Source organism: Syngnathus acus, chromosome 1 (assembly GCF_901709675.1).
Source record: "Syngnathus acus chromosome 1, fSynAcu1.2, whole genome shotgun sequence".
Classification (NCBI taxonomy): Eukaryota; Metazoa; Chordata; class Actinopteri; order Syngnathiformes; family Syngnathidae; genus Syngnathus; species Syngnathus acus.
In genome coordinates, this window is record NC_051087.1 from 15,121,131 (window position 1) to 15,146,747 (window position 25,617).

The 25,617-nt window shown below is 42.1% G+C and overlaps 2 protein-coding genes and 1 non-coding gene across 7 annotated transcripts in view; 2 read left to right on the forward strand and 1 right to left on the reverse strand.

Annotated features, from left to right (window-relative positions):
* Positions 1-1,139: 1,139 nt before the first annotated feature.
* LOC119124698 (fibrinogen-like protein 1) lies at positions 1,140-4,560 on the forward strand. Its single transcript, XM_037254910.1, has 7 exons — positions 1,140-1,951; positions 2,378-2,546; positions 2,994-3,153; positions 3,233-3,330; positions 3,427-3,515; positions 3,853-4,040; positions 4,145-4,560. The coding sequence occupies exons 1-7, from the start codon at positions 1,895-1,897 to the stop codon at positions 4,368-4,370; spliced, it is 987 nt and encodes a 328-aa protein (XP_037110805.1). The 5' UTR covers positions 1,140-1,894; the 3' UTR covers positions 4,371-4,560.
* trnar-ucu lies at positions 1,352-1,437 on the forward strand. The gene is given in 2 exon segments: positions 1,352-1,388; positions 1,402-1,437. It is a non-coding gene; the product is annotated as a tRNA-Arg (tRNA).
* mtus1b (microtubule associated tumor suppressor 1b) overlaps positions 4,510-25,617 on the reverse strand; it is a 72,112-nt gene continuing 51,004 nt past the window's right edge. For all 5 annotated transcript variants that reach the window (XM_037254238.1, XM_037254247.1, XM_037254229.1 and 2 more), the window contains 9 exons: positions 20,432-20,498; positions 13,094-13,217; positions 12,920-13,010; positions 11,886-11,991; positions 10,119-10,192; positions 9,917-10,009; positions 9,386-9,502; positions 9,214-9,311; positions 4,510-5,655 (listed from right to left, as the gene is read on the reverse strand). In XM_037254238.1, coding sequence (XP_037110133.1) covers positions 5,442-5,655; positions 9,214-9,311; positions 9,386-9,502; positions 9,917-10,009; positions 10,119-10,192; positions 11,886-11,991; positions 12,920-13,010; positions 13,094-13,217; positions 20,432-20,498 — 984 coding nt within the window. In that variant the 3' untranslated portion in view covers positions 4,510-5,441. The remainder of the gene's footprint in view (positions 5,656-9,213; positions 9,312-9,385; positions 9,503-9,916; positions 10,010-10,118; positions 10,193-11,885; positions 11,992-12,919; positions 13,011-13,093; positions 13,218-20,431; positions 20,499-25,617) is intronic.

Consider the following 25,617-nt stretch of genomic DNA (forward strand, 5'->3'; position numbering starts at 1 on the left):
GACGAGGAAATTCGCTCCCCTTTGGGCTTCAAGTCATTCGTTTGGAAGCACTTTGGATTCCAAAGAAAAGATGGCTCAACGGACAATTAAAATTATTGGAAATAAATAGTTCAGTAATGCACTTTAAAGTTAATGGTATTACAAAAAAAGAAAGAATATTCATTTTTCTTTACTTATATGAGAAAAAATATAGGAATTCGATAAAGTTCAGTGTTAAAATAAGCACTTTGTATACTACAATACTCTTGTAATTTCCTAAATAAAGAGTTTGCAGTACCTTGTTGATTTTGCGTATGAATTGTTATAAATCAGGATATTGTTCTATATTTTTTATTTAAAAAAAAATAAAAATAAATAAAAATATCGATCGTGGAGCACTATATCGTGATGTATCGTGAATGAATCACAGCAGGCTTTAAGATATCGGCAATAATCGTATCGTGATCCTTTGTATCGATATGATATCATATCGTGACAAAACCCGCGATTTACACCCCTACTCTATAGTGCTCTACGATCGATATAGAACAATATCCTGATTTATAACAATTCATACGCAAAATCAACAAGGTACTGCAAACTCTTTATTTAGGAAATTACAAGAGTATTGTAGTATACAAAGTGCTTATTTTAACACTGAACTTTATCAAATTCCTATATCTTTTCTCATATAAGTAAAGAAAAATGAATATTCTTTCTTTTTTTGTAATACTAACTTTAACTTTAAAGTGCATTACTGAACTATTTAATTACAAAACAAAAATAAGTTCTTTATAATGAATGTAGTAAACATTACACCTTGACCATATGTTCTAATCCAAATGCAAAAAAAAAAGTGCTTCCAAACGAATGACTTGAAGCCCAAAGGGGAGCGAATTTCCTCGTCTTCTTGGACACTAGCCATAGCACCAGCCCAGGAGCCGCGTAGTTGTCGCCTCCCCTTTCACGTGCCTGCTCTGCTCACAACACAACACGCCGCGCACTGCTCCCGGAAAGAGGAAGCAAGCAGCAATGAACTGGATTTCAAAATAAAGTCGCGTCTAATGTCCGAGGTCAAAAACGGGCGATATAGATCAAATCGTAGCGCATTATATAGATTAATCGATGTATATCGATGAATCGTTACACCCCTACTATCTAACGATGCATTTTTCCAACTGCAGTAAGACAGTTGCGTTAGCGTCTGTTCGATGGAAATTCTGGCGTGAGGAGCTAACATGTAAATAGGGACGTGAATATAGCAAGTGGCAGGAAAAAAAGACAAATGAGATCAGCCCGTCTTGAACAAAAGTTCCGTGATTACAGCTATCACTACGCTATATAATCCTATTTACACCCGAAATCAACAGGTGGCTCCGTGGCGCAATGGACAGCGCATTGGACTTCTAGGCTTTCGTAGTGATTCAAAGGTTGTGGGTTCGAGTCCCACCGGAGTCGTATTTTTTTTTTTTTTTTTGCACCAACGCTTATTTTTTAGTAATTAGCACATTCTCACTACGACGTAACCTATCAAACTTTTTTTTAAAAATACAACGCTACATAATGATTACCTTCTTCGAGTTTTGTGTTATCAAACCTTAAGAATACAAAGCTAAATAATGATTACCTTCGTCGCATTTTGTATTCTATGTTTAGAATTAATTATTTGTAGTTCTAATTTAATGGCCTGTAAAATCGAGGCATGGCGATTTGCGACACGAGGCGCATATATATCAGCGAGATTTTAACGTTTGAGAACCTTCAGGAGCAGGACACCCAAAACGTACCAATGTTTATTCTTACCAGTAGATGGCGTACATGCAAATGTAGGACAATGCTGCAGTGAGTTATACCGCTGAACTCAAGGTAGACAAGGTCAGAGAACAACACAGCAGGTCGGGAGACGACGAACATAATGGGGAGGCTGATAAAATCCGTGTATTTTCTTTTTCACATGGCAGTGTCAGTGGCGGTAAGAAATCGCACCTCATTCTTAAACTTGTTGCGTGTGTACAGTATTATTGTAGTCAGGGGTCGCCACGCCGAGTCACTCGCATTTGTTAGGCAGTTTTAAATCGGATAGTGCATCTGCACAATCCAATGATATCCAATGGAAAATGAAGGCAATGTTATGTATGTTCGTGTTTTCTATTAACTAGGTAACAATTATTTGTTCCTAAGTTGAAAGAAACAGCATCAATATTTCAAATAGACTTACCATAAACTATTTCAGATTTGTTGTTGTAATCAGTGTGTGTTATGGGCCTCCTCGGGTCAACAAACAAGTTCCAACTAATTTATAATAAATATAGTAATTATAACCACGTAGAGAGTGCCATTGTTACAAAGTATTTGTGACAGTTGTTGCATATTGTTGATTCAACTAAAAACTGTCCAGGCACCTGTGCCATGTGAACAGATTGTGGTCCGCCTGCAGGCAGAGATTGAGGAGCTGACAAATGTGATCAATGAACAGCACAGATACATCCAGGTGCTCCACAGCCACCAGGCTCAGCAGCTAGAGCACATTCCCAACTCACATCTGGGAGCCCAAAACCCCTACAGAGGTACAGTTATCTTTTCTTTCTGCCTGCTCACACCCAGAACACTAAATAACTGTGGACTACAGTTAAATGTCTTTTTATCATAGATGCCATGCTGATACGGGCTGAAAGTTTTTGGTGTTTGTTTTGGTACTTTTGGTCCAAGAAAGAACTTTGTCAAAATATGAAAAATAATGAAAACAAAAAACCTTTGTATTAATTTCTAACATCAACCATATTTCCAGCTAAAACACTGCACACAACACAATTCAAAAATTTTCCAGAAGTGACTGCGTACGTGTGTGTGTGTGTGTGTGTGTGTGTGTGTGTGTGTGTGTGTGTGTGTGTGTGTGTGTGTGTGTGTGTGTGTGTGTGTGTGTGTGTGTGTGTGTGTGTGTGTGTGTGTGTGTGTGTGTGTGTGTGTGTGTGTGTGCGCGTGTGTAATTTGCATGCGCATGTGTGTGTGCGTAGACTGCTCCGAGGTGTTTGCTGATGGAAACGTCGCGAGTGGCTTGTATGCGATTCGCCCCGATGGCTTACCCACAGCGCTCAGCGTCTACTGTGACATGAACAATGGAGGAGGATGGACAGTTTTTCAGAGAAGGAGGGATGGCAAAGAGAACTTTGATAGGTGTGTGTGACTTTGCGAATGCTAAATCAATGTAACATTGAACATTTAAGTGTCTTAAGTAAATACTCTGTGTGTGCAGAGCGTGGGTGGAGTACAAGCATGGGTTTGGGGACCTACATTCCCCTGATGGAGAATTCTGGATGGGCAATGATGCTCTACATCATCTCACCTCACAAGGTGCGTGCATACGTGCGTGTGTGTGTGCAAGCACACATTTGCATTGTCTCTAGGGTGATTTGTCACACATCAGATCTTTAATATAACCTTTTCTAGGGGACTACGACCTGCGCATTGACATGGAAGATTTTGATGGTAAAGAAAGCTTTGCAGAGTACAAGAAATTTAAAGTGGACAGCGAAACAGTAAGCTCACATCCTCCATTTCCAAGCACCTTATCTGTAACCTCGACCTTCCTTCTTTTCTCACAACAGTACGGCTCTTATTTAGACTAATGTTTTCAGTTTCTAAGCACAAGCAAATGTGTACGGTTCTGTTGTGTGAATCCTTCAACAACTCCTATCCTTTTTCTTCATCGATTAAGTAGATTATTGGGACTGGTGCCACAAAAGATATATTTCAACTACATCCTCTTTTGTGACACCATGTCAGGACCTTTGCTCTGCTTATTTTGGGTTTCATATAACTATTTGACACTTTTCACAATTTTTGGAGCTGTTACTGACATTGAATGTGTGGAAGGACTTGTACCGATTGCATTTGGGGGAGTACAAGGGGAATGCAGGAGACGCCCTGGCTGACCTGCACACCACCAAGCACCCATCTCCAGGCAGCAGTTCGGCCGGAGTCAAATTCAGCACTTATGACAAGAAGCCCGGTGGAGCTGGCAAGTGCATCAGGCACAGCAAGTCAGGCTGGTGGTTCAGCAGGTCAAACTGTTTTCTCATTCCCACAAATCCACTATGCTGAAAAGCATCTTCATAAATGGGTTACACTGTAATTTTCTTCTCACACTGTGCATTCTTGTGCTCAGGTGCGATTCAGGGAACCTTAACGGTCATTACTACAAAGGACCATACCAAGCGATGACCACTGATGGCATGGTGTGGTACACATGGCACGGGTGGTGGTACTCCATCAAATCAGTGGTGATGATGGTACGAGCTGCTGACCTTAAGCAGCCGGAGGTCAAGGCACCGAGACAACTGGACCCGAAGAAAGCGTCAGCTGATCTCTCTCACTACCCACCTGGCCAATAGGCTGAAAAGCAAGTCTAACTTTGCCGTTACAAAAGCAGACTGTATTTTGTATGATGTAGTCTGTGCTTCTGTTGTTTCATTTTTGGTATTACAGCACCACTGTAGTTGGATTGCAACAATTAAAACGTGACTAAAATCGAATGTCATACTGTATTTATCCTGTTTTCAAAATAAAAGAGACCATACTGTACTGAGGCATTGTGGGTACATTTGAAGTTTTTGAGGATTAACACAGAAAAACAACTAAAAGGCTAGTGTCTCTCAATAAATGTTTTCATGCTGTAGGAAAGTTTTGTCAAACGTGACATTATAAGTGATCAGCTATGAAGTCAATGAGGGCTTTAGGTCATTTTACAAAGTGTCAATTAGTCTTATTTATCTGGGATTTCAGGTAACAGCGGGAATATAGTAGTTAAAAGCATTTTGCTTCAGGAAATGGGAGGTGGGGTCTAATTTGACCAGTACAAACATAGCGAAACATCCAAGGAGAATTACATTCCACATAGTAGAGTAAGGTTGAAAGGAGCAAACTTAGAACAAGCACATCTAAGTTCAAGTCTATGGGTTTAGGTCAGTTGAAAGTTTGCATTTGCTTACATTAGCATGTGAAGTTCATTCAGTTCTTCCAAAGGTCTGAAGCAGACCAGTGATTGAGCTTCGCTCTTTGGAGAGAAAACCGTTCTCTTGAAAAGGAGAATAAAAACGAACAAGTAAATGACAGATTTTGGTTATGGTACACATCCCAACCAAGTTATTTCAGCCTCCTCCTTATTGTGTACATAACAAAAATAAAAAGTGAATAGCCATAACATACGAGAGGTGCTATATACAAACCCTGAGTAGTTAGTGCCTGCAATTTTCTTGAGAATAACAAAGACGTTTCTTGGCATTTGGTAGTCAGAAGCTAAACAAGCCCCATGATGTGCTTTCAAAGCACGAGTCTTTTACTGCAAATAGTTTAAAATGTACAAGTTCATCATGAGATACATATCCAACACTACAATTTTTGGATCTTCCATCCATCTTCATGGCGCTTGGAATGAGCCGTTAGAGGAGAAGGGGAGGACGTCGTTATCTAGGCGATAAGGGCGCAGCGGCAGGGAACGACGCAGAGTTCCGTGGTGAGCTGAAGGGAGATGTAGGAGAGAGGCGGCGTGGACTCCCCAGCAGGTCGCCATTATGCAGTTTCCACAGCAGCTCCTCATTCTCCATTGAAAGTCGCTTGTTGACCTTGGACTCATTCTGTAGTGTCTGCTGGAGTTTGACCTGCTCGTTGGACAGCTGCCTGCAGTCACAGTTGCATAACATCATTTTCAAAGGGTCATACTTTTTTAGATGAACATACTAGAGATAAGATGCACAGGCGTTGATTTTTTTTTTTTCTTCTCTTGAAAATATGCAGTTGAGATGGTTCAAATTTTTGGGGAAATATACATTGTAGACAGAATAATATATTATTTTATTATTATAATATTTTTGGTTTGTCTCCCTAAAAGTGTTTTGTCAATTTTTGTAGAGGCCCATCTGGAGGCATTGTTGTGCCAAGGAACCGTGATTGTGTTGTGGAGCTTCATCATCTCTACGCAATTACAGAAACCTTTTTTTTCCAGGGTGAAAATTACGTGCTTATCTTCCACTATTTTCAAGTGAGGAAAATTAAGGACAACATTTTCTTTTTTTAAATGATCTTTATATTCTTGTGCTTGTGTAGCTACAGTGCCTTGCGAACGTATTCGGCCCCCTTGAACCTTTCAACATTTCGCCACATTTCAGGCTTCAAACATAAAGATATAAAATTTTAATTTTTTGTCAAGAATCAACAAGTGGGACACAATCGTGAAGTGGAACGAAATTTATTGGATAATTTAAACTTTTTTAACAAATAAAAAACTGAAAAGTGGGGCGTGCAATATTATTCGGCCCCTTTACTTTCAGTGCAGCAAACTCACTCCAGAAGTTCAGTGAGGATCTTTGAATGATCCAATGTTGTCCTAAATGACTGATGATGATAAATAGAATGCACCTGTGTGTAATCAAGTCTCCGTATAAATGCACCTGCTCTTTGATAGTCTCAGGGTTCTGTTTAAAGTGCAGAGAGAACCATGAAGACAAAGGAACACACCAGGCAGGTCCGAGATACTGTTGTGGAGAAGTTTAAAGCCGGATTTGGATACAAAAAGATTTCCCAAGCTTTGAACATCTCAAGGAGCACTGTGCAAGCAATTATATTGAAATGGAAGGAGTATCAGACCACTGCAAATCTACCAAGACCCGGCCGTCCCTCCAAACTTTCATCTCAAACAAGGAGAAGACTGATCAGAGATGCAGCCAAGAGGCCCATGATCACTCTGGATGAACTGCAGATAACTACAACTGAGGTGGGAGAGTCTGTCCATAGGACAACAATCAGTCGTGCACTGCACAAATCTGGCCTTTATGGAAGAGTGGCAAGAAGAAAGCCATTTCTCAAAGATATCCATAAAAAGTCTCGTTTAAAGTTTGCCACAATCCACCTGGGAGACACACCAAACATGTGGAAGAAGGTGCTCTGGTCAGATGAAACCAAAATCGAACTTTTTGGCCACAATGCAAAACGATATGTTTGGCGTAAAAGCAACACAGCTCATCACCCTGAACACACCATCCCCACTGTCAAACATGGTGGTGGCAGCATCATGGTTTGGGCCTGCTTTTCTTCAGCAGGGACAGGGAAGATGGCTAAAATTGATGGGAAGATGGATGGAGCCAAATACAGGACCATTCTGGAAGAAAACCTGTTGGAGTCTGCAAAAGACCTGAGACTGGGACGGAGATTTATCTTCCAACAGGACAATGATCCAAAACATAAAGCCAAATCTACAATGGAATGGTTCACAAATAGACGTATCCAGGTGTTAGAATGGCCAAGTCAAAGTCCAGACCTGAATCCAATCGAGAATCTGTGGAAAGAGCTGAAGACTGCTGTTCACAAACGCTCTCCATCCAACCTCACTGAGCTCGAGCTGTTTTGCAAGGAAGAATGGGCAGGAATTCCAGTCTCTCGATGTGCAAAACTGATAGAGACATACCCCAAGCGACTTGCAGCTGTAATTGCAGCAAAAGGTGGCGCTACAAAGTATTAGCACAAGGGGGCCGAATAATATTGCACGCCCCACTTTTCAGTTTTTTATTTGTTAAAAAAGTTTAAATTATCCAATAAATTTCGTTCCACTTCACGATTGTGTCCCACTTGTTGTTGATTCTTGACAAAAAATTAAACTTTTATATCTTTATGTTTGAAGCCTGAAATGTCGCGAAATGTTGAAAGGTTCAAGGGGGCCGAATACTTTCGCAAGGCACTGTATATACTCAGCACAAATAAAAGTCTTGATGAGCCCACCTGTAATGTGTTTTTGTAGAGCCCCATCTGGAGGCATCGTTGTGCCAAGGAACTGTAATTGTGTTGTGGAGCTTCATCATCTCTACACAATTACCGTATTTTCCGCCCTAAAAGGCGCACCTAAAAACTTAACATTTTCTCAAAAGCCGACAGTGCGCCTTATAGTCCAGTGTGCCTTATATATGGATCAAGTGATGAATTTGTTGATCCATACTGGTTGTACACAGTGCTCTGCCAAAATGTTTCAGTACGTTTTAGTATGACTAGTAAATTACAAGGTCGCATCGCTTCCCAACATTACGGTAACTGTAGTCAGGGGGCGTCACCGAATAGCTGTTGTACCCGCGAGGCTATTTCATTTCAAAATAGGCTGCTCCGTTAATGTTTCGAGTAAATTTACGGATTGATATGGAAGGGAAACATAGGTAAGCAGTACCAATGTGTTAGATCGAACTTTAGTCAGTTCCGATCATTTTATAGGAGATCGTTTGAGAAACGCGATTGTTTACACTTTGCTGAGGCTCATGGGAGATTGCGAGCTGAGGCTCGTGGGACTTTGCGGATGGCTAATGCTATAACGATAGCTGCTATACGTACCAGGCTATTTCATGTCAAAATAGGCTGCTCTGTTAATGTTTCGAGTAAATCTACGGATCGCTATGGAAGGGAAACATAGGTAAGTAGTACCAATGCGTTAGATCGAACTTTAGTCAGTTCCGATCATTTTATAGGAGATCGTTTGAGAAACGCGATTGTTTACACTTTGCTGAGGCTCATGGGAGATTGCGAGCTGAGGCTCGTGGGACTTTGCGGATGGCTAATGCTATAACGATAGCTGCTATACGTACCAGGCTATTTCATGTCAAAATAGGCTGCTCTGTTAATGTTTCGAGTAAATCTACGGATCGATATGGAAGGGAAACATAGGTAAGTAGTACCAATGCGTTAGATCGAACTTTAGTCAGTTCCGGTCATTTTATAGGAGATCGTTTGAGAAACGCGATTGTTTACAGAGGGCTCGTTGGTTATTGGCTAGTGGATGCATACCGCAACCCTAGTCAACCTCAGTTTGTTGCAGTATAGCTTCTATTTTATGCGCCTTATAATCCGGTGCGCCTTATATATGGACAAAGTTTTAAAATGGGCCGTTCATTGAAGGTGCACCTTATAATCCGGTGCGCCTTTTAGGGCGGAAAATACGGTACATAAACCTTTTTTGTCCAGGGTGACAATTACATGCTGATCTTCCACTATTTTCAAGTGAGGAAAATTAAGGACAAAACTTTCTTTTTTTAAATGATTTTTATGTTCTTGTGCTTGTGCATGTGTAGATATATATTCAGCACAAATAAAAATCTTGATGAGCCCACCTGTAATGTGTTTTTGAAGTAAGACCACCACTTAGTAAATAAAGGTGACAATCCGACCTACAATCTATATACACAGACACATGTATATACGCACTTTGAGAGAGCAGCGTGTTTGTCCATCCTAGCTTTGTAGTCCTCGTTCTCCTGTTGAATTTTTGTCAGACATTCCTCCAATTTCACATTTGTCTCCACCTGGGACACACACAGCCATAAATATTTTGCCTTTATGTAGAAATGATGATAAGCCTAAAAATAAAGCTACTAACCAGTTTGTTCATTTCCATGAGCTTCTTTTCCTTTTGATGCAGCTGGTTATTCTTAATCTCCAGCACCACCTTTAAACTTTCTAGCTCCTGCTCCAGGTAAAGAGTGTGGGAGTCCTTCTGCAAACACACGCACGCACGCGCACGCACACACACAGAATATCATTAAACACAGCACATATTTTGCTCTCTAATGGAACCGCAAGTAACAGAAGCACCTGTAATTTTTTAAGTGTATTGGCTTTCATTAGATTGTGCATGTCTACCTAATGTTGTGATTTTCCATTAGTGTGAAATACTTGCCTTGCAGTCTGATCTTATAAGTTACAAAGTGAATGTTGTCCAGGAGTTGCGCTTTAGTTAAGGTATGGGCAGGCGCAATCAGTTTGCGTGCCAGCAGAGGGCAGCTGTGTTCATATTCACTTCACCTTGGTTTTGCTCTTTGAACTTAGTGGTGGTTGTTATTCAGTCAATAGTGAAATGATAAGCAGAAGAGTCATGTGGTGCCATGTACGATGCTGGAAAAGTCATTACCAGATTCTTATCTGAGAGCATCCGCCTCTCTTCCTCTGCTTTCAGCTTTTCATTCATGGCCGCGTTTTCTGCTGACAGCGTATCTATTTTGTCCTGATCGGAGGAAGGCATTAAAGGCATTTGTCAACGCTGATATACAATATTTAGGCTGCAGAATTTGCTTAAAAAATATAATACATTTTAAATAAAAAACTAGTCTTACGGAAAAAGTAGTTTCTGTTTCCTTTAATGTTTTGTTCAGGTTCTCCAGGTCGATTTCCTGAATTCTCTTTAGGTCTGAAATGAACAAATTCATGAACAAACATTTACATGAGATGTACCTATGAGTATAGATCAGGGGTGGGCAAACTACGGCCCGCGGGCCACATCCGGCCCACGGGACCGTTTAATCCGGCCCGCCAACCCTGAATTAATTGTATTATTAAACTTTTTTTTTTTTGTCATTTTGCCTGCAATGACTGCGTTTCCCCAGTAGATGGGGAACCGCTCGCCTGCGCATTTACTACCGGAAGCCGTGTCAGAAAGCTCGGTGCACACTCACAAGTGCGTGTACGTACGTACTCAGTAGTACGGACATGGCGCACTCACGCTCTATTTGTATCAGTCCCGAATTTAGAGCGTGGGCTGTGACGACAGCATTCTTGTAATTCGCTCGCTGAGCTTTCAGATACAGTTTGACGCTAAAGCCACCCACAAACCTTCCCCTGGAATCCTTCCATTAAAATGAGTGGCCCGAAGAAAAGAAGTGAGTGCCGAATGTTAAAAGAGTGGCCAAAGCTCAGTAGCCTAGTGGTAGAGTGTCCGCCCTGAGACTGGAAGGTTGTGGGTTCAAACCCCGGCCGGGTCATACCAAAGACTATAAAAATGGGACCCATTGCCTCCCTGCTTGGCACTCAGCATTAAGGGTTGGAATTGGGGGGTTAGATCACCAAATGATTCCCGAGCGCGGCACCGCTGCTGCTCACTGCTCCCCTCTCCCCCAGGGGATGGATTAAAATCACACGGGGATGGGTTAAATGCAGAGGACAAATTTCACCACACCCAGATGTGTGTGTGACGATCATTGGGACTTTAACTTAACTTTTTTAACTTTAACTTTAATTTGGCTCGACGTACGCGACGTGACGTTCAGCCACATCAACCCGTCACAGATCGAGGTAAACGGATCTCTCCTAAGAATTGCCACACCAAATTTTACTCCAGACTATGATGCACTAGCAAAAAAGGGAGACCAACAACACTGTTCCCACTGAAAATGAAGGGGAGGCTCTCAAGTTTGTTGTAAAAAAAATGCATTTTGAATATGATTTGTACACATAGCAGGGATTGAAACTAGCGACCATTCTCATTTTCAAACAATGCAGGATGCTCAAGGACATTGATGCACCACCTTTTTGCGACTAATCTTAACCTTAACCTGTAAAGATACCCCTCACCGTGTTGCCGTTTTGATTACTTTATTTGGATGTATGCTTTCACCGATTCTTCAAGATGATATATTTGGTCAGAATGTTTGCTGTTTGATGTGATCTCATAAGATAAACATTTTTCATTAATCTGACCTGCAGGCACTGAAGTGATGGAGACTGTTATTCATAATAATAGTGTCGTATTTTATGAGAATCACTGATAGCAGTTTTTTAGTGATTTTTTTTTTTAAATGCTGTTAATAAATGCATTTGTTTTCAAAATACTTGTTTGGAATATCCATGCTTTACTACCTACTAAAGGCCAAAATCTTTTATGCAATGACCTTTACAGGTCGCTTATATTACTTCACACAAAATGCTCACACAAACATCTGCTCCTGGTTTGGCCCTCCGGTCCAAATTTAGAACCCAGTTCGGCCCGCGAGTCAAAAAGTTTGCCCACCCCTGGTATAGATACTGTATGATACTGTATGTTACTGTATAACTGTTTAACAAGTGGGTTAAGTTATCTGTTTTGCGTTATTGGTTGATGGACTCACCTTGTAGGGAGGTTTCATGTTGCTGTTTGAGAGACTCAATGATTTGGCGGTGACTCACTTCCTGGTTCTTCCTCTCAGCTTCATTCTTGGTCCTCGTCTCTTCCACCTACAAATCAAAGTTGATGATCAGTAACTTATTTTTTAAATGATGTCACTGTAAGCATGTTTTTTTGTTTTGTGCACATTAATCTGAGATCAGATCATTTGATTCATCAAAACTGTGAGATCCAATGTGAGTTTATCATTGTTGCGCAACAGTGTCATTAGTTGTGTCCCTAGTTTCATATAACACAAGTGAGGATAAAGTAGATCTACAGTTGGTTATTTTCACAAGTCAACAATAATAAGCAATTTGTACTCCAATCTTGTGTTGTGCAGCAGTCTGTCATTTGTCACATTTTGCTCATTTGTTACTGCTTTTACGAAATTTTACGAAAGTACAATGCATCCCGGTGGAGCACTGGTTAGCACGCACGCCTCACAATTAGGAGGGTGCAGGTGCGAGTCCACCTCCGGCCTTCCCTATGTGGAGTTTGCGTGTTCTGTCTCTGTGCCGGCATGGGTTTTCTCCGGGTCCATCCCAAAAACATGCTTGGCATGCTGATTGAGCACGCCAAATTGCCCATAAGTGTGAGTGCGAGTTCGGATGGTTGTTCGTCTCTGTGTGTCCTGCGATTGGCTGGCAACCAGTTCAGGGTGTCCACCGCCGACTGCCCGATGACTGCTGGGATAAGCTCCAGCACGCCCGTGACCCCGGTTGGGACACGGGGTACAGATAATGGATGGATGTACTATACATCCCTAAGACAAATGTAACACTTGTAATGTGTGTGCATAAGGAACGTATAGAATTTTAGCCTTAGCCCAAGAATTTGAAATTGTTTTGTTAAAATACTGTATTTTCCGGACTATAAGCCACTATTTTTTGCACAAGCTTTGAACCTTGCGGCTTGGAGGCCGGTGCGGCTTTTTTTTGTGAATTGTTGATTTGGGTGAGTTGTTGCCAGAAAGCTGATTGGTGTAAGTTCTCTGACCTGTTGTTCCATTAACATGCGACATTTGTCAGCCTCCTCCTGGTATGTTTGATGAACTTTGTCCCACTCTGTTTGGTAAAAACTCCTCAATCTGACATATACAAACAAGACAGAATAAGAATTTTGGACATACAATTATGATTGGATGTGTTCTGTGCATGGAAAAATCGGTACCTCTCCTCTAGCTGCACCAATTCATCCTTGCGTTGCTCATCTAGCCTTTTCAAGGCCTCCTCCAAATTTATGCGTGCCTCCTCCTTCTCCTTGTGCAAACGGTCACAGCATTGAGACGATGCAACTGCACATACACAAGAATGATTTGAGTTAGACTTTCAATGACACATTTCAACAATACTTTGCAAACTATCACACTTTGTAAAATTAAATTGCGTAGTGGATCCGGAAGTTATACTAATCATTGCCACTGACACGTGTGCACTCAATCTCAATAGACCACTTTGAAGGAGGATGAGTTTTTGCAGTCTGTTTGGAATAAATCCAAATAAAGTATCAAAGTAAATCAAAGTTGATCGGCCAGTGACGGCTGTCATTAGCTGTTGGAGAGCTGCTGAAATGACTCAAAACCTGCAATATGAAGTTTCGCCTTTAGGGGCGATGTAATTTATGCAGTCTCTGGAGCCTGCAAGAGGAAAGGCACTTGAGTCTAGAGCAGTGGTGGCCAACCCACGGCTCGCGAGCCGCATGCGGCTCTTTGCCTGGTTTCATGTGGCTCTTTTACGTTCATATCAACATTTGTGTTTGTGGTTTTTTTTGTGCGTGTTGCTTCGCTTGAGTTCAATACGGTATTTCTGTCAAACGCGTATACGCACGAGGTGAAATCCCGCAAAGGAGGAGGGGCAAACTCATTCGAGGAAACAAATAGTGTCAATTTCGCTCTCAAAATGGCAGGGAGAAAATACACAGCTAAACGAAAATATGAAGATGAACACAGGATGTTTTTAACAGAGAGGGAAAGTTTATATTTTTTTGTTGAACGCAATGGCAAGCCATTCTGCCTGATATGTCAGACGTCATTAGCGCATTTCAAAGCTTCAAATCTTCAGCGCCACTTCAGCTCACTTCATGCTAATATCGATAAGGACTTTCCAAAAGGGACTGAATTTCGCATGTGCAAGTTGGACACTTTGAAAAGTCAGGCAGAAAAACAGGTACAGTTTTTCCCAAAAATTACGAAGCCCTCAGAGACTGTCACGCTTGCATCGCATCAACTGTCTTGGAACATTGCACGGGCTAAAAAGCCATACAATGAAGTGGAGTTCGTTAAAAAATGCCTCAGTGACGGTGTTGAAATCTTGTCTCCTGAAAACGACAAACTAAAACGAATGGTATCAGACATCCAACAAAAAGAATTGCTTCGACTAGCAACAACGGAATACAAGCCAGATTTGAGGACGATTGTTCAAGGCAAGGAATGCACTAAGCAACATGCATAGTAAGCGAAAAAACGCTATTGTAAATTATTGTTTTTGTTTGTGGACTTTGTAGAACTGAGAGTTTGTGTGTGAGAAAGTGCACACAATGTTCATTGTTGAAAATGACTGGCCTGTGGTCAATTTCTGTCATTATCATGTTAGTGCGTGACATGCAGTGACGTGCAGTGAGGTTCATAACTGGGGAGGCACTGACGTCACTCAGTTGAATCAGTCTTTAGTCGGTTCCGATCACTTTTATGGGAGAGAGTCTGAGAAACGTGATTGTTTACAGGGGGCCACCATGACACTTTGCTGAGGCTCATGGGATTTTGCGGGTGGCTAATGCTATAATGATAGCTGCTATACGCACGAGGTTATTTCATTTCAAAATAGGCTGCTCCGTTAATGTTTCGAGTAAATTTACGGATTGATATGGAAGGGAAACATAAGTAAGCAGTACCAATTTTATAGGAGATAGTTTGAGAAACGCGATTGTTTACTGAGGGCTCATTGGTTATTGGCTAGTGGATGCATACCGCAACCCTAGTCAACCTCAGTTTGTTGCAGTATAGCTTCTATTTTATGCGCCTTTTAATCCGGTGCACCCTATATATGAAATAATTTCTAAAATAAAAAATTCAATGAGGGTGCGCCTTATAGCTGCGAAAAATACGGTAGATTGATTTAGTATTGGTACCATTGACAAAGACAAGTCGTAGAAACAATAAGCTAACTATGAAAGGCCATTCTTTTAACTACGACATAATCGTCATGCTACAAGACAAACATTTTCCTTCATGTCATCAAATCAAGTAGTTGAGGAGCACAAACAAATTAGTAAACGCAGGTGTGAAGGGAGTGAGGCCAGATTTGGCTCTTGTGATTTGCCTCATTTTAACTGCCAAAGCTGGAAGAGCATTCATTCATCAGTAGCTCCCAACAGGTAACTGGCTTTCTGTCAACCACATTCCACTTTCATTGCTCTCATCAATGACAGACAAATGATTCATTGAACACGCCAGTGAACTAAAAATGATAAAGTAGAACACATAGATTGTGTGACTAATACAGCTCTCACAAGCAGATGCATGTCTACCTCTCTCTCTCACCTGTCAACATGTGACACATCGAATCATGCACACCGATAACAGTTTTGAACTACCAAATGCTACAATGGTTAACAGCAAATTCGAATCAGGGATGGCTTTATGTGTCGCAAAATGTACTTTAAAAATTATTTATTTTACTCTGGCAGGATATTTGACATGTAAAGGTTTGAACAATTTGAATTTTATCCATCCATCCATTTTCTGTACCGCTTAGTCCCCACGGGGGTCGCGGGCGTGCTGGAGCCTATCCCGGCCGTCATCGGGCAGTAGGCGGGGGACAATTTGAATTTTACATGTGTTGTAATTCAAAGTTCTGGTGTTTCAGAAAAAAAAATCTATCCCTGTCACAGGCCTCCATCGCGCCCTGCTTGAAGTCTGCCATCATAGTTGCTGTCCCCTAAAAAAACGTCCCACATCCAACCTATTGCAACTACCGCCCCATCGCACTGACACCCACCCAAATGCCTGGAGCGGCTGGTCCTGAAGCATATCCAAGCCTGCATCACCCCCCCGATTTGCCTAAAGGGCAAATACGTAGATCTAGAGAAGACGCCATAGCCATCATTAAACATACTACACCGCGCTGAGCCACCTGGAACACCGGAAGTGCCACATCAGGATGCTCTTCATTCACTACAGCTCGGCCTTCAACACAATCATTCCTGACATCCTGGTCAGTAAGCTGTCTAACCTTCACTTCCCCCTCTCATCTGCAGCTCGATAAAGGACTTCCTTCCTAACCAGGCACCAGCAGTCAAACCTGGGCCCCACCTCTCTTCCACCAGAACATTCAACATGGCCCCCGTCCCCTCCTCTACAACCTTTACACCTCCGACTTTAAACTGGCCCACAACGGTAACATCATCGTGAAGTTTGCCAACGAAACGACAGCGGTGGGGTGGATCTCAGGAGGTGACTAGTCAGCGTCCAGAAATAAGGTCCTGCGGCTGTCTGAGTGTTGCACAGCAAACAATCTGACACTAAACGCCGCGAAGTCAAAAGAGCTCATCCGAGACTTCAAGAGGTCCAGAACAGATCCACCTCGCCTCACCATCAAGGGCGACTCAGTAGGGAGAGTTACATCCTTCACCTTCTTGGGCACCACCATCTCTGCCGACCTCTCCTGGTCGGTCAACGCCAAGGCTGTCCCAAAGAAGGCACAGCAGCGTCTGCACTTCCTGAGACTGCTCAGAAAAAAGGACATCATCCAAAATCTGCTGCTAACCTTCTACTGATCCTCTATTGCCAAGACATCACAGAAGATAATGGTATGCCCCCTCCCCTTCCTCAGTGACGTACACTCAAACCGCTGCCTCAGCAGAGCGCAGTCCATCATCAGAGACTTACCACCTGTTTTGCTTGCTGCACTCTGGCAGATGCTACAGGTGCATCCAACAATAACAGACTTAGGGACAGCTTCTTCCCAAATGCACACATGCACAGGTCACCAAATACACACAAAGCTCTCACTGTATGAAGTTTGTAAAGCCACTTGCAATTTTGTTGGACCTCCAGTTTGTCTGTTGCTGTACAATGACAATAAAAGCCTTTTTATTCTCCCCCCCTCGGAAAAATTAATCTCGAAAACCTTTCTTGCAGGACTGATTTAAAAAATTGTTGACAAATATTATCAACTAATATTTCACAGAGTGCCTTTAACTTCAATGTGTCACACAGTATAACACAGCTGGTGGTACTGAAAAAGAGAGCTAGAAATTAACCACATCCAGTAGCTGTGATCATATCTTGACTTGTAATTGAACTACTGTATATGCAGTAACAACTGGCTGTCGCTACGGCAGTTGCTGCAACCCTTTGAATAGAACTCACTGTGTGTGTGCTTTGTGGGCGTGCAGCTGCTCCAGTGGTGATGGAAACAAAAAGTCAATAACAGCTGAGGGAAATATTATAGTCCCGCTCGTGCTTCAATGCACATAGTGGACAAAATACTGTATATGAATGTGTATTGTTGTGGCAGGTGGCTGTGTTAAATAAATGTATAATTTCTATTCTTAACTCTCTAACGTATGCTTTGGCACTGAAGGAATGGGTTCGAAATACAAAAAGTCCTGCCTAGCTACAAAAACAGATATGCTCAAACCTCATTGAATAAAGTACATAAGCAGACAAGTATAATCACATATTAAATCAATAAAAGAAACATTTTAAGCATATAATTATACCTACACACCAAATCAATAAAGCAGACATAACTAGACATTTTTGATAGGGGGTAATGACAAAGGTTTTTATAACTTTATGATCTGATATGTATTTCTGAGCACTTTGAAATAACAAATGTTTTTTGATATATTGCCTGAATAGCTTAATGACCCTTAAGGAACTGTTTAATGCATGCCTGATGATTTTCTAAATCACGGACACTGCCAAAGTCGTCTAAAAATGTTCAGTACTTGATTGTATCTTGTTTTGACTAATGCTAGACGCCAGTTTTCGATTACTACTGAACGTTCTGGACAGAGGGAAATTTTTTGCCTAACAAAGAAAAGATATGGTTGGAAGCATGATTAAACTAAGAATATGATGACGTAAGCAAGTACATGGAGTATCAAAAGAACAAACAAACAAAAACATGGTAAGTGGTGAGTACAAACTTTGCATAGTCAGGGAACATTAATAAATTGATGATGTCACAGCCAAAAGCTCACATAATTCCGTACAAAAGGACAAAATTGAAAGAATGATGAATGGGCGGTGTGCGACAGTGGGCGAAGTGGATGTATGTGCAAGAATGGTTTACAGGAAGGACACTTGGAGATAAAACCGGTAGAGGTGCCAGAGGGAGACAGCCAAGAACCCGGCCAAAGATGATCGTCAGGCTGAAAGACGGAAAGGAAAACAACAGCCCCCACACACATCGAATCGCCCATAATCAGCACCCAACCCCACAGAACCAGCTCTCACCGAACCAGCACCCACTCCCATGGAATCAAACTCTCCTGCGAACTTGCCCCACTCATCACCCATCAAACTCGGCCCACACCGGCATGTGCAACTGAACATAAGCTGACCAAAGAACCTTGAACGCTGCCTTTTCTGAATGGAGACTTTCTGCTCTTGAGCATGGTCGCATGAAAGGCCCAGCGCTGTATTGTACTTTCCTGAAAACAGAGCTTTCTTAACAAGAATTGTGATTGAACTCAACCAACCTGTGTAAATCTAATTTCTGCTTCAGTGTCTTAGCATTTTCCTAAATCTGAAGAAATCAAACGAGCACACAGTGAGTAAATTGGATAACAGGTGATTGGCAATGGCTTTTGCCGTGAGGCGCAGATAGCGCACTCCCTAAATTGTGGACAAAATCCAACAGCACTCATTCAGGGCTACTTAGCCCAGAGTATGCCAAACAAAACAAACCAAGCAAGACAATTCTTTTTTAGCTAGACAGTTGCAACAGATAGAGCATGTGACGTAACATGTCACAGGAAAACTATTAAACCGCCGAATGGTACACGACAGGTTGCTCCTGTTAAGACTCACTGAAAGAGAATGAAGGTTTTACTAACAGTGTGGTCTGCGTGTGTGTACGTGTGTGTTTGTCTGTGTGTGAGAGCAACGGTCTATACACTGCGAACATTCTTCAGCTCCGTGTTTAAAGACATGAGCCAAAGGTCAAACACGCAGTAAAAGAAACATTATAGTCAGCGATGCGACAATTGGTGGAATGAAAGTGGAAAGTGCGAAGTGTTCATCAAAGAAAAATGTCTGAGACCAGGAAAGGTCTTTTCAGTTTGGAGTTATGGAGTATTAGGCAATGCTTAGGTACTGTAAAACCTCCATAGATTTTTGGAATACACTTTCTATATGAGTGTCTTGATAAATAACACTGCATTCACACACTGTAATTGTTTTAATGTATTAGTTAGGCCGTCCTCAGAGGAGCTTCCATAGTAGAAGCTATACATTGCTAATAATGACTGTGGGGCACAGCTCCTCACAGCATCCCCAATCCAACCCTTAATGCCCAGGGAGGCATGGGGTTCCATTTTATAGTCTTTTTGGTATGACTCGGCCGGGGATCGAACCCATGACCTCCCAGTCTCAGGGCGGACACTCATACCACAAGGACACTGAGCTGGTTTAATGTATTCTTAGCTGTAAATTCATGCATAAACGAGTTAACGCAGGACAAAACTGAAATGGTGTAGTAAAATATACTCACACTAGTCTAATCAAACACATATGAATCCCAAAATTCAATATTGACCCTTTTTCTGCTCTGTATCGCATTGCTCTTTGATGCTATACTCTTACTTACAAGGTCTGACATGGACATGTCCTCACTTCATAATACACAACTGCATCACTGCAAACTTCTTAACTTTGATTATTTCTTAGTCTTTCCAATATCAAGGGAAGCATTTTTGTTTTTCTAAATGCTATGAATGAAAGAATAAATGAATGGTTGCATGAATAAAAAGGCATGGCCACGAACGTGCCGTGCATGTCAAAAATGCCCCATGGGCTTTTGACTGTGTATTGTTTACTCCTTATTTCTCTTCTGTGTAGTGGTAATTAGAATCATCCAGTTTGGGCGAGCAGACACGCTTTTGTGTCGGGGCAATTTTGCCGTGCCCCGGTTCACCTCTTCCAACTTGACTGCGGTACAGAGCGCTCACATTATTCCAGCGAATGAATGCCACTGTGCAGTGAACGACATGTACGAAGTGTAGCGTAGAGCAACCAAAAATATCTTGATCTTGTCACTCCGGCACACAATTTGAGTTTTCTGTTGCCTGGGTTTTCTGTTGTTAGTCAATCTGAATAAAACAATCATACGCGCATGTACGGTATGTACACTATGGAAATGACAGGCAGGTTAGAGCCTGTGCAGTTGCCCTACAGCTCTCTTTTCCCTTTTCTGAGAAGCGCATTGCTAAAAACAGAAATAATGGGCACAGTGTCCACAGTGAAGGTTATTTGTGATTATCATTTCTTTGGGTGCTTACCCAGCTCCTCTTTCAGCTTTGCCAGTTCTAGCGACAAGTCCGTCTTTAGCTTGAAAGCCTCTTCATGCTGCAGAAAGAGAAAAAAACAATATAACATGAGAAACTATCTCAACAATAAAAACACTATTGCATTAGATTTGTTCCAAAATCCAATCTTTTATCTGTGTACAACACATTCATCTGCCACATGAAGTATTCTATAGGCGAGATAAAAAAGACATGTTAGCTCCATTACGTGTTTATATGCTTTGTTGTGGTAGTGGATTGCAATTTTGTTGCTGAATTTGATGATATTAATAAATATTAGACACACCGCACAGCAAGATGCAATGCCACATTATGAGCTAACACCTCTCTGACGATGACAAAAAGAGCATTTGGCATATTGGCAAAAGCGGATTTTGTGATAATTTTTGCATTGGATCTCATTTGTTTCTGCAAGTGTACCTATAAAGTGTGTATTATGACTCGTGTCAGGTTCCTACAGAAAATTCAAGGCTGCAAAAAAAGTTGACACCTGCTAACAAAATGAGAATTTGCCAAAAGAAGCGTCTTTACCATGAATTCCCCGTCACACACGAGGCTGCCTCCACCAAATTATTCACACAGCATAAAACACGTTGCATACACCAGATGACCACGGTCAGTGTACTTTTCAACACTCTTGCATCTTTCACTGACACACAAGCACAAAATAGCAACAAAAAAGCAGTGCAATTTACGTACAATAGAAAAAGGGGATTTTTGTGCCTGGCTGCACACGCGCGCAAGCACGCACGCACACACGCAGCCATAAAGTCCATCTGTTGCTCGAGGAGTCAGTTAAGTGAAAAATCAGACTGAGGTGGAAAAACAACATTGACTGTGAAAAACAACTGTTAGCCTCTTCAAGCAGTCGTACAAAGCTGGTAATAAAATCGCATGTCATAAACCAACGTGATAAGGATAGTTCAAGCTTCACGGTGGCGTTGGTTCAGCACTCTATTACTTAAACGCATTCATGATTAATAGCGAACTGTTTTTTTAGTAATCCAGATGGAAAAGCAGCATTCAAATCAGACAACAAAGTGGTATCACTCAAAAAGAGTCCTCTAGTTTGTCACATTACTTCTGAGAGGGTTTCCAAAGCTGCAATGACAAGCACTAAAAAGAAAAACAGACCTTACGTTTCTTCTTGCGAACACGGGGAGCCTTGTATTGAGCTTTGCTGGCTGTGGAGCCCATGATGGTTTAATTAAAAAACAGTTATACACACAGGCACACACACACACGCAAACAAACAAATACTCAGGCACACAAACCACACACACACTTGTCTCTTCAGCTCATCTCTCACTCCCTCATCCTCAGCAGCATATGGCAAAAGACATGATGTCTTTCACCGTCTTCCCTGTGTGGTGGATGGCTCAGTCAGTCATTTAAACTCCACCCACACACTACCTGCTCCCCAAAGTGCTGCTTGTCCTCCCTCCACCCTATCCGGCCCGCCCCTTCCAGTCTAGAATACCGTATGATGTAGGAATTCAAGTTATTTGGACACACACGTCTTTCTCACCCTCTTAGAGTACTCAAGTATTCTTAACTCCCTGTCTCTGGTATCTTAGTGCATCAATCATTTACATACAAAACTTGAAAAGCAGCAATCAAAAGAATAGCTCACCGTTTTCCCTGGCTCTTTATCATTACTGTTCAGAAAGGACAAATTGGAACGTCAATGGTGTAAAATTCTACATCATTATGAATGCATTTGCTGTCCCATAGCAGCAAGCAAGACAAACAAGCCGACCAAATCCAAAGAATGTGGCTTTAAAGTACCCTGACATCAACCATCCTAAAAAAAAAGCTCCAAGCCTTGTCACAACAGCAAAGAGGGCCACCGCCTACCCGAAAAACCCTCAGGGGAAGGTGTCGGCATCAAGTGTTCGGTCGTTATTCACCAGTCACCTTTTGACTGCAGGAGGCAGATTAGATAATCATGGAATTCATGGAGACGTTATCTCACGCTTTCAAATCAAAGAGTGATAGCAGCTGCATTCCTCCACGACACTAACAGTAACACCCTCCACCCTCCCATCTCCGTTGCACCATCAATAAACCAGTCAGGAGCAAACACACAAAAACTTTAACAGGCAGTGGGATGGGATTTTCCAAAAGATAAGGAAAAACATTTCCTCAGAGAGACGGTGCATGATACGGTAACAGGTGTTCTGTTCTGCTTGTGTAAATATTGTATGTATGCACATTTGCTACTACATTTGTGCCAAAAAGCATTTAGCTAATGTTTCCCCCCTGTCTGGAATAAACACTAAACGCAATTTATATATCACAAATAAATTGGATCAGTTCTTATTCTTAAAAAATCCAGACAGTGGTATCTTATCTTACAGGTTTCATTTGCGATGTAACCAAATTTCATACCCAATTCATTATTATATCAATGGTTCCATGAAAATTAATTGAAATTCCATACATTTCTGTTTCTACCAACGTCAAGATAGCGCAGAGTGCATTGTCTAAAACCGGGGTGACAAACGTAGGGCCCGCGTACACTTGGTGGCAACAGAATGGCCCATCGGCAGTTCCTATGCAGGGAGTCTTCTGCCTGTCAGGCAAAATGTATGCAGTTCATTTTTATTCAGCTTATTTTGAAACAAGCACCATATAACCAACCGTAAGTGTTGGGAGTCGTGTGATCCATGCAAATAGAGAAAAAAAAGAATGCTTCCAATTCGTGCATGTGTTAAAGAAGCAACGCCTGTATCGTACCATGTATTGTTTAAAATAATTTCGGGTGCAAGGGCACAGTTGAAAATTGTTTTTTTAAACATACTTTGGACATGTTTATTATATGTTGATTGTTTCAATTAAATGTTTTGATACATGCTAACAATTTGCAGTGGAGATGGGTTACTAATTGTTTGTGCAGGTTAAAGCTTACGTCATTTAGATTCATTGTTTGTTTTTAGTTAAAATATGCCAAGTTTCAAAAGCAAGCTACTGCGTAACGGTTATATTCACAGTTAATTCAAGTTTGAATCTGTATGCCATTAGTGATTTAAGGGCTTTTTGGGGAAAAGATTTATGACAAACTGGCCCGCCCACTTTTGGAGCTCAACTTCCTGTTTTTTCCCCATCTCAGTCTGTCTACATCACAGGAGGAAGCCAAGCATTGTAATGTCTAGTTTCCTGTCTTAATTTGGCTTTGATTTTTCTGTTGTCACAGAGTGTCTGAAATGGTGGTTGCCATTCAAATTTATTTGCACATCCATGCTCTTGTTCACTTCAACCGGTGAAAATATGAATGCTTTCGGCACAATATTCTGGATTTACTCACTCAAATTTAAGCTACTATGAGCAAAACCCAATATCATCTCCAGAAAATCAAAAGTACAGCGCTGATCTGTTTTTAAATTATTTTTTCAGGTTGAAGTGAACAATAGGAGGAATGCGCAAATCCATTTTGTTGGCGATTGATCTTAGTTTTCAGACATTTAGCGAGGCTAAAGTTGTTACAGCTCCATTGGCAGTCATGCAAACAGACATGGCAGTTAGCTCCCGCTAGTTCCTATGGCTTGTTGAGGCGTTTATCCACCAGGATTGTACTTTCTGGTAAAGGTAAACCCTTTTAAATTACCTGGACCCAATGGCGAATCCACTATTAACACATCTCACACATATGAATAATCTTCTATGACAATCGCGTAGGACATAAAATTGTGGGGTGTTTGATGTCCTTGTTCACGAAGGGGCAAAAACAGCGTGTTAAGAGTCCTAACCCTAACCCTAACCCTTAACCCGGTTTAAGTGTCTGTGAGGCTTTGGACTTGAATTTGGCCTTCTGGAGCCATTTACAGGCGTTATCATTTTATATTTGTGTTTCACAGGCTTTATTTAAAATGCATCGCTGACTGTCACTCCACTTTTCTTTCTTTTGAGGGGAGCTTTATCTGAAGCTTTTTTGTAATATACTGATTTTAGGTCGTAGCGCAAAGTAAATTTAAAAAACTTATAACTTAGGGCACTCAAGTCAAAATACAACTCGGCAGAATTATAATCAATCTAAAATTCCCTACCTAATGCTCAAATAAAGGGAGCTTAGTAGTAAATTCATTGTATACCAAGTAAGTGATCCATTTCCAGGACTCTGAATGACTTGCTGAGTTGTGCTACAAGTACGGCAGGAAGGTTCTGCTCGACATCGGCGAAAGCGAGTTTTGTCGAGTTCTGGACTTTGATGCGGGGACATTAAAGGAGCTCGGACTGCTACGTCCTGAAGCGTCGCCGGACTCGTCTGCTATTCCTCCCCCGGTTGGGAAGCGTCGAAAGCGGTGTGCGAGGAGGCTGAAGAGGGGCAAGCGTGGGGGCGTCCGGGCCAGGCTGGCGGCCAACCCGGCTCGCCCGGCCGTGCCTTCCATTCTTCTGGCGAATGTTCGATCGCTGGACAACAAAATGGATTATATTCGCTTGCTGAGATCTACAAACCGGACGGTGCGTGACTGCTGTGTGCTCGTGTTCACTGAGACTTGGTTGACCGTCAACATTCCGGACTCGGCTGTACGTCTGGAGCGGCTAGCGTGCTATCGGGCGGACCGGACCATTGTACGAGGGGGGAAATCTCGTGGAGGTGGAATATGCGTCTACATCCGTGACGAGTGGTGCCGGGACTCTGTGGTGGTATGCAGGCACTGCTCGCCACTGGCGGAGTTTGTGATCATTAAGTGCCGTCCTTTTTACCTGCCGAGGGAATTTACCGCGATTCTGCTGGTCGCGGTTTACATCCCGCCTTCCAACATTGGAGGCGACAGGGTCGCGGCTCTTAGTGAACTGTACCAGGCTGTCAGTGACCAACAGACAGCGCACCCTGACGGTTTCACCATCTTCGCTGGGGATTTTAATCATGCTAATCTGAAGTCTGTTTTTCCGAGGCTTCACCAGCATGTTGATTTTCCTACGCGTGGCGACAGCTTCCTGGACCTGGTCTACTCTTCGCATAAAGGAGCTTTCAAAGCCGCCCCCCTCCCCCATCTTGGACTTTCTGACCATATCACAGTTATGCTTTTGCCCGCATACAGACAAAAGGTGAGAACATCCAGACCCGTTCGCAAGCGGGTGCGGGTGTGGCCTGAGGGTGCCTCTGATGCGCTTCGGGACTGCTTTGGCTCTACCGACTGGGACGTGTTTAGGAG

Bases quoted from the DNA above. Each gene is read 5' to 3' on its own strand.
- LOC119124698 (XM_037254910.1), top strand. From the start codon at position 1,895: ATGGGGAGGCTGATAAAATCCGTGTATTTTCTTTTTCACATGGCAGTG. The intron at 3,154-3,232 runs GTGTGTGTGACT...CTGTGTGTGCAG, and splicing joins GGCAAAGAGAACTTTGATAG to AGCGTGGGTGGAGTACAAGC. The intron at 3,516-3,852 runs GTAAGCTCACAT...AATGTGTGGAAG, and splicing joins TTAAAGTGGACAGCGAAACA to GACTTGTACCGATTGCATTT.